This window comes from Esox lucius, chromosome 16 (genome assembly GCF_011004845.1).
Source record: "Esox lucius isolate fEsoLuc1 chromosome 16, fEsoLuc1.pri, whole genome shotgun sequence".
NCBI classification, from domain to species: Eukaryota; Metazoa; Chordata; class Actinopteri; order Esociformes; family Esocidae; genus Esox; species Esox lucius.
In genome coordinates this window covers 29,172,937-29,188,573 of record NC_047584.1, presented here as the reverse complement: position 1 = coordinate 29,188,573, position 15,637 = coordinate 29,172,937, and the positions used below count along the sequence as shown (strand labels likewise).

Genomic DNA, 15,637 nt, shown 5'->3' with positions numbered 1-15,637 from the left:
CAGAATATCTGACACAGTATTGGGCTTCTGAACACACAGTTGTGTGGATAGCTTGCGACCCATCAGCGTGGCCTGCATATCCCTGCTGCAGACCTCAAGTGTGACATGCCGAATTCACACACGGACACGCTGCTATACTCCTCTGGTGATGTGTTCCATCCCATCGCTGCTAGCACCGGTCAATATTCCACTCTGGTATAGGATGACGTATAATACATTTGTAATTGGCATTCCTGACATTACCACAGCCCACCAAGGAACGCCTGCCAGACACAGTTATTTTAGGTAATAAGTTGTTCGTGGATAACCAAAACATCCGTTGCCTACTAACAGACTAAACAGCCAATGAATAACCACACGTGTTCATTTTCAGACGTTCCTCAGTCCAAGGTGCAAAGCACCATGGTAGTTGTAGGAAAGTCATAATTCAAACAAACTCTATTACGGTTTGACAAAAGTATATTCATGTTGAGCCGGTCCGAGAATTTCTAGGGCTTCAGCCAATGAGTACTGAAGACATTGGTCCTTAAAGTCCATTTCCACAAACCCAGAATTGTATTGGGGCAGATAGGGGTTGACAACATATAGGAACAGAATACATACAATCTACACAAAGTTGACAAACAATTTTATACATGGTATGTAAACAAAAGCTGATAAGATACCACATCACTGACTCATACAAAAATATATTTTTTTAAATCATTCTATTGGAAGATTTTGTTTTGGTCTGGTTTTGACAATGAAAAAACTTGAACTACAGCCAAAATGTACAAATCCTCTTTCAACTATAGGTAGAGTGATGTATAACCTGAAGGCAATTCCTCTACTCAACATCCTCTGGGTGACATTAGAATGACAGGATGGATCCTGACTGGATAGATGGTTGGTTAACTGGCAGGTTGACAGACTGGCTGCCTGGTCCCTTCTGGCTTGTTGACTCTCTGGCTTCTTATGGTGGGAGGAATGACTGGCTGGTGGGCTGGTTGCAGACTAGCCTCTTCTGGCTGGTCGACTGTGTCTTCTGGTTGGTTGACTGACCGGTGTCTTCTGGTTGGTTGACTGACTGGCGTCTTCTGGTTGGTTGACAGACTGGCTGGTTGCAGACTGGCTTCTTCAGGCTGGCTGCTTATTGTCTTCTTCTGTCTGGTTGACTGACTGGTCTCTTATGGCTGGTAGAGTGAGCGGCCTCAAAAAGGTACTTGAGGACAGAAAAAAAAAATCTCCAAGTCTCTCTCCTCTCAGACGTCTCCAGGCCTCCCCTGTCTACAGAGAACATTCTCCACCGGGGACCTAACAATCTCATTAGTCATTCCTACCGTTTATTGTTTTCTTTCTCTATCCAGCCATCATTACCTTGATAAATTGTTGTCTTTGCGAAAAAAATTTAACTACATAAATAACTTTATAATGAAAACATTTTCCCTCCTACTGGCACCCAGGAGCCAATGAAAACGGCCTGACTTCCATTAAGCTACCAGGGTTAAGGCAGAGAGTTCATGTCTGTCTCCCTCGCTCTCTCTGTCTCGGTCTCTGTCTTCCTCGCTCTCTTTCTCCCTCGCTCTCTTTCTCCCTCCGCTTCTTGCCCTTCTTCTCACTCCCTCCCAGCCCCTTTCGGTTCCGTGATGCCGGGTCGAGTCCCACAGGCAACAGGAGTCAGCGCTGGTTCTGCCGAGTTCCAGAGAGTAACCACTGGCAAGTCCATGGTGTCTTCTGAAGCAGGACGACAGGAGTGGTGACCCAGTGTCCAGTTCCCCGCTCTGGGCCGTAGTTCCCAGTAAACACCCATATTACAGCTAATCCCATCAGATCAGTTCAGCAGCAACCAGATAGGACCAAGGACCCTGCTAATGACCAACCCCCCCCCCGGCCACCTCCCAACGGCGCCACATCAGAGTAGATGTTTCTTAGCTTTTCCCTGAGTCCTCACTCCGCCAGAGGCTAATTTTAGGATCTCAGAGGAAGCCAGTGAGGTCATTACTGGATGAAGACTCGGTGCCTGTGTTCCAAATGGTACCTTATCGACGTTTTAGTGCACTACTTTATATTAGGGTCTTGGTCAGAAGTAGTGCACTACATTGGGAATAGGGTAGTATTCAGGATGCACAATAACAAAGAGAAGGCTTACTGCAATCCCAACAAGTCCTAGTGCCAACAATTTTCTTTCATTAGGACAATAAAGAAAACACTTAAGGCTAGTTTGGTGGCTGGCTTTATAGGATACAATTAGGGGTGTAATTGACCCCAAACTGACTGAAGCAAACAACTTGTTTTCAAAGTCATCGGTCCGTTCAGATTTAGTGAAGAGTAATCAGGGGCATTCTGAGTAACACTGAAACACATCCTGTACACTGACCTGCTGCGAGTGAAACATTTTGTCAGAAAAACAGGACCCACAGGATCTTCCATTAGTTCAAAACAAAAATTCTAATGAAAGGCTAATTTAGACCTCAGTGACAAGGTGGACAGAACTAATGTTCAGGTAAAGTAGAAAACCAGCATAGGCCCAGACCTTGTAGGATACCAGGTAGAATTGAAAAGCAACAGCAGTCTGGGTCTTCGTAGGGTAGGAAAGCAGCAGAAGTTTAGTCCTTGCAGGTTAAGATCTGAAAACCCCTGCTTTCTCATGTATTGTTCGTGCCATAACAATTTCTGTTATTTTCCCTTCAGCCTGGATGATACAGTCTCTCCAGTTTAAATGTCCACTCAAGCAGTCACACACATTCAGGATGATATCTAAGTTCTTATATGCTAGTGTGACCCTGTAATCAACGTGAGACATACTAGTACGCTAAGTCTCAGTGAGTCGTATTATATAGCTCTCTGTGACCTCAGTGAGTTGTGCCAACAGTATGCTGTGCATACTCACACATGTACTAAAACAGAATGAAAACAAACTTGCTGTTTTGGTTGTGTCCTGACATCACAAAACCCCACATGGGAAACTGGAGGACTCTGTTGTGGCTGCAATGTGGTGTTAGTCACAGACACTTTTCTAAGATCTGGGATCAAAACAAAGAGTGAAGTAAAAGAACAATGCAGAGTGATGATTTTTCTTCTCTGTCCCCCCCAACTTGCATCAACCCAGCCACAGTGGTGTAGAGGAACCAATGACGTAACCTCGCCTTGAGCTAGTACTGAGGAAATTAAATGGATCTGTAGAAGTATGCCTACACCAACAGCCCCTTCACAACACCAGGCCCCAAAACATAGTCCCCTCACAGAGCCCAAAATACAACCTATCACATCCCCAGGCCCCACAACATGTCCCATGGAATACCCAGGCCCCATACAGGGCCCAAAAAATATCCTGTCACATCCACAGGGCCCAAACATGTCCCATCACATCCCCAGGCCCCACAAAGTGCCCAAAACACTGTTCCATCACATCCCCAGGCTGCACAAAGGGCCCAAAACACAATCCCCTCACAGAGCCGAAACACGTCCCATCACATCCCCAGGCTCCACACAGGGCTCAAATCACATCCCATCACATCCCCAGGGCCCACAAAGTGGCCAAAACACGTCCCACCACATCCCCAGGCTGCACAAAGGGCCCAAAACACAGTCCCCTCACAGAGCCGAAACACGTCCTATCACATCCCCAGGCTGCACACAGGGCTCAAATCACATCCCCAGGGCCCACAAAGTGGCCAAAACATGTCCCATCACATCCCCAGGCTCCACATAGTGCCCAAAACACCGTCCTGTCACATCCCCAGGCTGCACAAAAGACTCTAAAAACCCAGTCCCATCAAATCTCCAGGCCCCACACAGGGCCCAAAACATCACATTCCATCATTGTTTCTCTCGTTGTTGATCTTCTCTCTTCCCTCTCTTCTTTACTTCTGTTCTCTCACTTTCTCTCGGCTTTTTCACTCTCAACGTACATCAGGAGAGTGCCAGGCATGTATCCAAATTGCCAATTGAAAGCAGAAACAATCATACCATTACAATTGTTTTGAGGGATCTTTGAACGACACACTAAAACTTTGGAAAGTAGTTTTTTCCATGATGAGGATAATGACATTAATTCTGAGTCTGTGAGGTGATCTCTACCAGTGAAAGCAAATAAATGAGAACATGAAAATAAAATATCCAGAGAAAGCATGTAATCATATTAAACCAAGCACAGTCCGAGTACTATGTACAGATTTTATTTTAGAAAATACAGACATTGATTCCCTCAGATGTTACCCTGACCAGTCAGAATATGTCCAGGTCAGGACAGGGATATGTTTAAAGAAGGTATTCAGGGAAATACAGATGTCAGGGAACACTAAAAAGTGCAGTCTAAAATACCAACTTTTTATTGGAAAACAAAAGAGCATCACCGTTCTGTTCTTCCATCGGTCTCACTAATATGCTTCATCCCGTCCTCCTCAATCACATCAATGACCAATGACAGACTGGCTCAAGTGAAATCCCTCTCTCATTTCCTGGTTGCAAAGAATTTGACATAGTTCACTGAAATTCTGTTCAGGCGAGAAAAACATGCAGAGAATAGAGTACTGAATCGCTGTTCCATATAAATTACTGTAAACCTGGTAGACACTTCCCTTTGCCAGACTCGAAAGACTCGTAGCTGTCCCTCTCCATAGCCCACCTGGTTGTGTTGCAGATCAAGAAAATACCTGACAATTCCATTTGCCACTCCGCTGACCATTTCTCCCCCCTGGATTGTTCCTGTCTATTTGGTCAGGCTTCTGACCTAGATTGTGTTTTATTGACTCTGGACACAGCCAACATGCATTTATTAATTCCTACAATTTGTATTCTTAGAATGTTCACCCGGCACAGCCAGAAGAGGACTGGCCACGCCTCAGAGCCTGGTTCCTCTCTAGGTTTCTTCTTAGGTTTCGGCCCCTTCTAGGGAGTTTTTCCTAGCCACTGTGCATCAACACTGTTCTTGCTTGCTCCTTGGGGTTTCAGACTGGGTGTTTTGTAAAAGCACTTTGTGACAACAGCTGGTGTAAAAAGGGCTTTATAAATAAATGTGTTTGACTTCTTGGTCGCAGCTAGGGCCTGGCAAGTTAACTGGACTATTTAGAATTTCAGTTTCGTTGTGATTTGCCAAATGTCTATATTGTACAAATCTAGCGTGCCGGTTCACAGGCAGAATAGCGCCACGTCTCGCGGGCTGTCAGCTAATTTCAACAAGTTTAAATGGAGCACTGGAAGGTTTTCACAACTTTCTTATTCCCTAACCATGAAAGTTGGACAGCCTAATTGCCATATGAACAAATCAGAGTGAGGTTGTACAAAAGCCTACTATCAGATGAACCAATCAGAGTGAGGTTCTACAAAAGCCTACTATCAGATGAACCAATCAGAGTGAGGTTCTACAAAAGCCTACTATCAGATGAACCAATCTAAAGGTTCTCCGCTTAACATCCGTACTTAATGAGTCAAGCATTGCAAGAAAAAAGCACAAGCTGAGTTACACCATCCTGCTGTCAGGGGGTTACAATACCGAAGCTTTGTTCCCATTTTGTGGGGATCCATTTTGAGGTCAACAATTTTCTGGGGATCCATTTTGTGGGGTTCCATTTCCTGGGGACTCAACAGACAACGAGGGTCAGCTGAACCATCGGAAGGTTCTCTCAAGGCTGTACCACTCGGCAACAATGATCCTCTCTGTTCATTTCCTGTGTCCGTGTGTGTCCTTGGAGCTGACTGGTCAGGTCAGTGTGTGAGCATGTCCCCTAGTGGCTGGCTGGTTAGACAGATGTGTTGACTCTAACAAAAAGACCTGGCCATGTCTCTGCTCTATGCAAACAAATGACCAACACGGACAAATGTCTACATGATTACAGTTAAACCCAGGGAAAATTATCCCACAAATAACATCAGAATGAAAACCAACCAAGTCATATGTCATATATCGGGAGCCTGTGTTTATTTGGAGTTACATTAAAACAAACACATTAGAAGCTACTGAGTGAAATGCCAAAAAAAAAGAGAAGTTGTACCCAAGCCAGAAGAAAACCAGAGGCCAACCATTTAGATTCATTTCTTATAATAACAAATCATTTTCTGAGTAATTATCAATTTTCAACAAAGGCTTCCCCTGTCAAAGATGATGAGATTACGTCCCATCACAAACCATTCCTGAAGACAGATCAAATATTACAACAATAGTATATATTCATGTCCTTTTCAGTAAATCATTATGGTCTATTGACTCACTCAAAGTAAACATGGATCATTTGCTAGAGTCCCAAACAGCATCCTATTCCCAATCTTATTCACTCCTTCTGACCAGGGCCCTATTGCCCACACAGGGCACCTCCATTGCCCGTGAGGAGCCATTGGAGGCCCACCCATAGATGGCATGGCATTAGAATCCATCAGAGATTAAATGGAACTCCCCAACCACAAAGCCATGAGCATGAACACTGCAGCACTTGTTCTAGCCTGCACTTTTGTGTGTGTGTGTGTGTGTGTGTGCATCATTCCTCATCATTGCCTAACTCCATCGTAGCCATGGACTACTTGAAATCTTCAAAACAAAAAACACATTTCACATTATCTAGTCCCTGTCTGAAGCGCATTGTTTGGGACATACTATAGGTTTCATTGTGCCAGCCACGTCCTTAAGAGGTCAGTCAAGGTATGTAACCTTTTTACATACAGTCCAGGTCTGCATCATAGAGAGTGTGGTGTCAAAGGTCATGGGCGGTCTGGTGCTATTTGTATCCTTCAGTGTCAACATACACAACATTTGATGACCGAATACAATTTTAATACACAATTGATTCGAATAAAGAATTAAAAAAGTGTGTGTGTGTGTGTGTTTGTAAAAGTTCAACTGCCTTGTTGGGGACAAGCAAACACTACAAGGATATTGAAACGATATGACAGGACTGGGCTGCTTTGGGCTTGAGGGTAAACATGGAATTAGCTTAGTTAAAGTTTAATTGGACATCGAACTGAAAATGTTTAGAGTCCTGACAAAACTGTAAAGCATACTGTATGTTTAGGTATATTTATTAGTCTCTTTAGCTCTCTGTCTCTCACTCTGTCTCTCTCTCTCTCTGTCTCTCTCTCTCTCTCTCTGTCTCTCTCTCTCTCTCTCTCTGTCTCTCTCTCTCTCTCTCTCTCTCTCTCTGTCTCTCTCTCTCTCTCTCTCTGTCTCTCTCTGTCTCTCTCTCTGTCTCTCTCTCTCTCTCTCTGTCTCTCTCTCTCTCTCTCTAAAACACTTCACACTGACATTAATTAATCTGCGGAAGGATGGATTCTTATAACAGAGGAGGAAGTGGAGTTAGCTGATGAAACCGAAGAGTCCGAATCCAAACGGCATCCTCGCACCCTCCAAGTGCACTTCCACAGCCTTACGGGCCGGGTCAGATGTAGTGCCCTACACATGATTTGGGAAGCACGCTAAGGTAAGTGCTGCGGGCTGAGGAGTTGAACCAGGGCTGGTCTGATTGTCTGACTGGATGAGAGGCTCGGTGTTACACATAATGGAAACCACCAGGCTGAATGATCTTAGCCTGACCATCCTCATTCTGATTACACCGGCTTCCACATCTGCTCTGCGACAGCACAGCTCTTTCCGAAGGGAAGATAGGAGAAGAGAGGTAACGGGAGGAAAGGAGGAGGGAGGAGGCTTTTTGTTTGAGAGGAAGGAGCTACGTTTCCCTTCAAATGTTTCCAAATCTTTTTCAGACTGGCTGACTGCTTGCTGGCGGTTTACTGTACACTGAGCACCTGGCTGACTGTACACTGGGAAACTGTCAAACTGCTACGCAGGCTGTTTACTGTACACTGAGAAATTGTCTGACTACTTACTGGCTGTTTACTGTACACTGAGAACCTGGCTGACTGTAAACAGGGAGACTGTCTAAATGCTTACCAGCTGTTTACCGTACAAGGAAAGCTGACTGAATGCTTACTTGCTGTTTACTGAGCACTGGCTGATTGCTTACTGTCTGTTCACTGTACACCTGGTGGACTGTACACTGGGAAATTGGCTGACTGCTTACCGGCTGTATGCTATACACTGGGATCCCAGCTGACTGTTTACAAACTACTGACTGTTTCCTTACAGTTTTTAATGAGGGGAATACATTGCAGTGGCTGTGAGTAAGAAGAGAGGGAGCGGTATGGAAAAGACATTAGCTGAGACTGCATTAAAACAGAGGGAAATGCTGCCTGACCTTTTCACTGCTCCGCTTTCAACATCTTTGAAGAGCTATGAAAAATCCCTAATGGATTATTTAGTGCTTGAAAATGTAATAGGAGCATTTTCCTATCAAAACACTAGAAAAATGCACACACTCTTATTTACACTGAGAAGATTACTTCATTGGGAGAGGAAAGGTCTCATCTCCTGGTGGGAAGACATTTACAAGGAACTTGAAATAATAAAAAAATAAAATACTTGTTGCAATATTTTGGCAGGGAATGCCTTAAATTGCTCGACCGTAACGAGCCTAAGAGTAGCTGATGGCTAAATACCGCAAGTTTTTCAAACGGAGACGTCTGGCGTATTGGATTAAAAACAGTGTCTCAGTCAATCCATGATTTCAAATAACTTTTTTTATTATACATGCAAGCCAGAATTACTACAGCAATTCTGACATGCAAATTTGCCATGATTTCTGTCCAATATGTCCTCAAATCACTAAGTCCTGGAAGCAATGTTGCCTCACTCAGAAACACTGACCTCCCTCAGTTTAACGGTCAAAGCCAGCCAAGATATTCCCCCGAATAACATCAATAAATATCTATAGAGAAACATGAGAGGGGCCCATTAAGTTAATATTAAGTAAAACCATGTTGGTACTGTGGCTCGTATCACAAGCAGCTCCTAAACACACCGTGTACTGATCCCACAGATTAACTCAGGACTTGGTGTGTGCATGTGTGTGCGAGTACATGTTTTTGTACGTATGTACAGGACGAGGCCTGAGATGGCGGCCATGGAGCCCTAACCATGACAGTGAGGAAACAAGAGACAGACAGACAGGTAGTGAGGGAAGAGGTGATAGACAGACAGGTAGTGAGGGAAGGGGTGATAGACAGACAGGTAGTGAGGGAAGGGGTGATAGACAGACAGGTAGTGAGGGAAGGGGTGACAGACAGACAGGTAGTGAGGGAAGAGGTGTGAGACAGACAGGTAGTGAGGGAAGGGGTGACACAGACAGGTAGTGAGCGAAGGGGTGACAGACAGACAGGTAGTGAGGGAAGGGGTGTTTTAGACAGACAGGTAGTGAGCGAAGGAGAGATAGACACTTAGTGAAGGACAGACAGGAGGTAAAATACACAGTGACTGAAAGGCAGGTAGGAAGTGAGAGACAGACAGGTTGACGGACAGACAGATTAATAGACAGGTTAAGAGAAAAAGAAAAAGGGACAGACAGGTAGTTCTGCTACCTGTGACAGTCTTGGTCTTGACTGGACTGCTGGCATAGTCCGACGCCTGATTGGACAGCTGCCTGGCCAACGGCGTGCTCCCCACCGACCCCTCGTCCTCCCTCCGTTTGGTGATGGGCATCACCATGGGAACGACCCCCGGAGCCTGCAACAACATCACACAATGGCATCACCATGGGAACAACCCCCGGAGCCTGCAACAACATCACACAATGGCATCACACGACAACATGAAGTAGAAAGTGCATGTCAGTGTCCTCATAACCCAGTCATCATTAGATGTCTTATCCTGGGATTGGTCAGTGTCCTCATGACATCAGGCCAGACTCAGTCATCATTAGATGTCTTGTCCTGGGATTGGTCAGTGTCCTCATGACATCAGGCCAGACTCAGTCATCATTAGATGTCTTGTCCTGGGATTGGTCAGTGTCCTCATGACATCAGGCCAGACTCAGTCATCATTAGATGTCTTGTCCTGGGATTGGTCAGTGTCCTCATGACATCAGGCCAGACTCAGTCATCATTAGATGTCTTGTCCTGGGATTGGTCAGTGTCCTCATGACATCAGGCCAGACTCAGTCATCATTAGATGTCTTGTCCTGGGATTGGTCAGTGTCCTCATGACATCAGGCCAGACTCAGTCATCATTAGATGTCTTGTCCTGGGATTGGTCAGTGTCCTCATGACATCAGGCCAGACTCAGTCATCATTAGATGTCTTGTCCTGGGATTGGTCAGTGTCCTCATGACATCAGGCCAGACTCAGTCATCATTAGACGTCTTGTCCTGGGATTGGTCAGTGTCCTCATGACATCAGGCCAGACTCAGTCATCATTAGATGTCTTGTCCTGGGATTGGTCAGTGTCCTCATGACATCAGGCCAGACTCAGTCATCATTAGACGTCTTGTCCTGGGATTGGTCAGTGTCCTCATGACATCAGGCCAGACTCAGTCATCATTAGATGTCTTGTCCTGGGATTGGTCAGTGTCCTCATGACATCAGGCCAGACTCAGTCATCATTAGATGTCTTGTCCTGGGATTGGTCAGTGTCCTCATGACATCAGGCCAGACTCAGTCATCATTAGATGTCTTGTCCTGGGATTGGTCAGTGTCCTCATGACATCAGGCCAGACTCAGTCATCATTAGACGTCTTGTCCTGGGATTGGTCAGTGTCCTCATGACATCAGGCCAGACTCAGTCATCATTAGATGTCTTGTCCTGGGATTGGTCAGTGTCCTCATGACATCAGGCCAGACTCAGTCATCATTAGACGTCTTGTCCTGGGATTGGTCAGTGTCCTCATGACATCAGGCCAGACTCAGTCATCATTAGATGTCTTGTCCTGGGATTGGTCAGTGTCCTCATGACATCAGGCCAGACTCAGTCATCATTAGATGTCTTGTCCTGGGATTGGTCAGTGTCCTCATGACATCAGGCCAGACTCAGTCATCATTAGATGTCTTGTCCTGGGATTGGTCAGTGTCCTCATGACATCAGGCCAGACTCAGTCATCATTAGACGTCTTGTCCTGGGATTGGTCAGTGTCCTCATGACATCAGGCCAGACTCAGTCATCATTAGATGTCTTGTCCTGGGATCGATCCAGTGGCTCCATCAGGGGTGACATTTAAACCAGGCGCCAGCTTCTCTTTCCTGTTCTCAGGAAGCACCTGACAGGACAAGCCTGTCCTGGACATTAGCCTCAGTCAGCTCCAATCACCAGAACATGGGAGTCACCGCGTGGAACATAAGATCAGAGTGAAGGGGGGGGGAGGGCAGGTTGGGCGGAGGGGAGAGGAGGAATAGGGAAGGGGGGAGTGTAGGTGAGGGTGAGGAACGTAAGGGAGAGGAGGGAAGGAGCGGACGAGAGAGGTGAGGGGAGTCGTACTGTGCTGGCTGGTTTCAAGGCAGTAGGAGGCTCGGCTCCAAAAGCAACATAGAGGCCAAGGTGGGGGTCGAGCAAACACACACACAAACACACACACACCACATGCACCACACACACCGACGTGGGGTCTGGGAGCTGGGTGTTTTCATACAACAGCCTAACACAGTGCAGGCAGACACTGAGCAGCTCACAGTAACCCCATTTTGCTCAGCTCTAGACCTGTGTGTGTGCGTGCGTGTACAGGTATAACTGTGGGGGGGAAAAAATCCCTGCATGGACAGTCAAACAAAGACAATTTGACCTCATGCTGGAAACGTTTTCAGTCTCAATAATGAAAAATACTATTTTTGTTAAAGGGGTTGGATTTAGGTTAAATGTTACAATTGGAGTTACACTTAGGGCTAGTCTAAAAGTTAAATAAGCAAAATAAAAATTTCATCCAACACATGAAATATCAGAAACTTATACCAGTGAAATATCAATAGAAGTGACTTCCAAAAGACATTTTCCCAACCTGTTCTGCTTCTTAGAACAATGCTCGCTCAACCAGGAAGCACTGGCCAACACCTCCTTGTTCAGGCTTGACACCTATTCACTGACCAAAAACCACAATTTAACTTGCAGGCGTCCAACCATACACAAGCAGTTGCTAGAGTACCTATATCAATACCAAACCAAATCGAATAGCAACCCTGGCAGTGACTTGGGTTGCTTTAGGGCCACGAGTTATGGTCTTAAATTGAAGGATTCGGCTTGGGGGAACAAAAATTCTGAATGGTAATATTGTTTTGGTTCCCCAGAAAGACTGTAAATGTTTTCCCGTCCTAAACCTGGAAAGACCACTTGTACTCTGAATTAGGAGCCAGCTACTGTGTAGCAGAGCTGCCTGCTGGGAGAGTCAACGGCCTCCTGGAGACTAAGGAAGTGCATATATCAGCAGTGCCCTGAAAGTGCAACCTGACAGCTATTGCTGGAACAGATATTAATGCAAGGCTAAGGTGATAATGTCTGTATTAGGATACTGACAACTTTTCTGAGCCACACCATAAACCTGCATGTATAATTCACTATCCAAGCACCAGTCATTCCTGACAGGTGACATCATGTGACCTACTTCCTACAACACATAGAGGCCTTAAAGGTCTTCTGTAAGAAGCCCTCCTGAATTCTAGAATGTTCAGTCCGGTGTGGCAGAACGGTTAGAGGATCTCCACCTAAATGCCCATATTATTCCAGGGATGGAACATTCCAGTTTGTCTGTCTCCTGACCCCAAACACAGAGTCCAGGCCTTCAACTCCTCTCCGTCCTTCAGCTGAAGGCCTGAACAGCCTCCCTGACAGCCCTGCAAGCTGAGGTGTGTGCGCGCTAAGGCTATCCTTCACACTGGCACGGAGTCAACCAACAACATGTGCTTCCTCCACCCCACCCCACCCCACCATGCCTCCCCACTCCCAGCAGAGTGAGATGAACCAGGGCCCAGATTAACAGGGAAGCACAATCTCAACAAATTCCCGAAATTGCCTTCAAAATCAAACGCTTGTCCACGGGTAGGTGAATATCTGCGCGAAGCGGTGACAAACGTTGTTTTGTTACGCTTTACGGTTTGGCCTTCTTAGCCCAACGGCACGGAAGTTAGACGGAAACCTCCCACCACCCAGCAACCTGGCAGGTGGTTTAGTCATCACAAACCACCCAGTGATTGGTGTAGACAACCAATCAGAGTGGTTGAGTTAAGGTTGGCATTGGGTCGTATGTTCTCCACCCACTGTCACCGTCGACAACCTGCGAAAGCTTCGGAAACACCTTTCTCCGTCCCCATAGTCGCAGAGCATTCAATGGGATTTCCCCGGGCAGCCGTTTACATTGGACTGGCAACTGACGCGACCACACTGAACGGGGCACAGGCCACACACACACCCACACACACGTACAGACAGCCCCCACCACACACACACACCACACACACACAGAGCCCCCACCACACACACACACCACACACACAGACGACCCCCACCACCCATACCCACACACAAACACACAGACAGCCCCCACCACACACACCCACACACAGACCGCCCCCAACACACACACAAAGACACAGACCACCCCCACCACACACACAAAGACACAGACCACCCCCACCACACACACCCACACACAAACACACAGACAGCCCCCACCACACACACCGGCCAGGTCTCTAGGCTGCTGCAATACAGACTCCTGCAATTACTACCACGGCCACACACTCCCACCACACACACACACACACACACACACACACCCATCACACACACTCCCACACCACACACCCACAAACACACACACACACACACACAGCCCCCCCCCCCCACCACACACACACACACGCACACACAGAACCCCCTCCCCCCACACAGAAACACACACACAGAACCCCCCCCACACACAGAAACACACACACAGAAACACACCCACACACACACAGGGCAGTAGGAGGCATGAAACAGATGATCTTACAGAAAAAATAAACTAGGGTTTTCCACAGGTACATGTGTATTTCCAGTCCATGTATGTACAGAGCAGGGCCTGGCTTATGTCCAAGGTACATGTGTATTTCCAGTCCATGTATGTACAGAGCAGGGCCTGGCTTATGTCCAAGGTACATGTGTATTTCCAGTCCATGTATGTACAGAGCATGGCCTGGCATATGTCCAAGGTACATGTGTATTTCCAGTCCATGTATGTACAGAGCAGGGCCTGGCTTATGTCCAAGGTACATGTGTATTTCCAGTCCATGTATGTACAGAGCAGGGCCTGGCTTATGTCCAAGGTACATGTGCATTTCCAGTCCATGTATGTACAGAGCAGGGCCTGGCTTATGTCCAAGGTACATGTGTATTTCCAGTCCATGTATGTACAGAGCAGGGCCTGGCTTATGTCCAAGGTACATGTGTATTTCCAGTCCATGTATGTACAGAGCAGGGCCTGGCTTATGTCCAAGGTCTTGCCTGTCTTGTGAAGGTGAAGTCTCGTGAAGGAGAACACCCACTCCCTAGGAAATGTCTGTTTTAAATATAGTCTGACATGCTGATGCTGAAAAATTATACTTTGCAATAGTTTATTCATCAAAAATCAACAGAAATGCGTTTTCAGCCCTAGCTACAACAGCTAGCGTTTCCCCCTTTGGCAGAAACTTCATGCAGCCATTTCTTGTAATCTTTTTCTTTACCGGGAGGAATTTCTGCCCACTCTTTACAGTACTGCTTCAACTGTGTCATGATCAAGACCCCGACATCTTGACAGGACCGATATCTGGGCTTTGATTACGCCATTCCATAACCTTCCATGTTTTCATTTTTATCCATTCTAGTGTAGCTTTGCTTTGGTGTTTTGGATCATTGTCCTGTTGCGAGATACCGTTTTTCTTACAAAAGAGGTTCTTCTTTTTAATGGCAGCATTTCTTCTTCACCAAATATGGCATCTGGCAACTGTGGCCAAACATCACTCCCTTTAACTCATCTATCCAGAGAACCTTGCTCCAGCAGGTTTGGATTTTACACAGGTGTTGTCTGTGCCATAACAGCACAATCTTTGTTGAGAGCAGAGGCTTCTTGGTTCCTGACATCCCATGTAGACCAGGAACAGCAGTCCAGTTCAGACAGTTGACTTGTGCACATCAACACTGATGGTGGAATGAGAGGCCTTTAGATCCCTTGACGTTGCCCTGGGGTTATTAGAGACGTCTAGGAGCATCTTTCGGTCAGCTCTTGGCCGAAATTTGGTGCGATGACCTGTCCTACGTAGATGACCTGCCAGTGGTCTGTAATTCTCTCAATTTCGTCCGAGGTCCTCAGACAGTTCCAAAACAGATCAAGTTCTTAATCTTTATGGAAGTTTGGACCCTCCCAAGTAACTTTCTAACAATTTTCTAATAACTTGCACCTGTTGTAGTGCACCTGATTCAAATTTTAGCAATTGAATGTGATGGTTAAGGTAGGGGTGAACTTAAGGGATACTGAACCTTTCCGCAAGACAATTGGCAGTGGTGTTGGGTGGACATACCTGGGCCTGCTGTTGTCTGCTGCAGCCCTTTTGAGGCTGATGGAGAAGCCAGGTGCAGAACACTGGATCCACGTTGACAGACGCCCCCTGGACACTGACCAGCAACACAGCCCCTATAAACCAGAACATGACCAGTTACTATGGAGGACCGGCTCTGTAGGCCAATCAACCAATCACAAGTGACCAGAAGTACCACAGGACCTGGACTGACACAGAAATAGACCTAAGCTGTAACACAATGGTTCAATCGGTCATACAGATTTATGAAAGCCTTTTTACATAATCCGTGCTGGACAATGACCAGGCCATCTGGATGTTGGAG

At 46.4% G+C, this 15,637-nt stretch overlaps 1 protein-coding gene across 6 annotated transcripts in view; it reads right to left on the bottom strand.

The window, feature by feature from the left end:
* The window catches only part of LOC105023524 (vacuolar protein sorting-associated protein 13B), a 366,155-nt gene that overhangs the window by 197,629 nt on the left and 152,889 nt on the right, over positions 1-15,637 (bottom strand). For all 6 annotated transcript variants that reach the window (XM_029113576.2, XM_029113574.2, XM_029113577.2 and 3 more), the window contains exons 20-21: positions 15,316-15,428; positions 9,382-9,526 (exon numbers count right to left, since the gene is read on the bottom strand). In XM_029113576.2, coding sequence (XP_028969409.2) covers positions 9,382-9,526; positions 15,316-15,428 — 258 coding nt within the window. The remainder of the gene's footprint in view (positions 1-9,381; positions 9,527-15,315; positions 15,429-15,637) is intronic.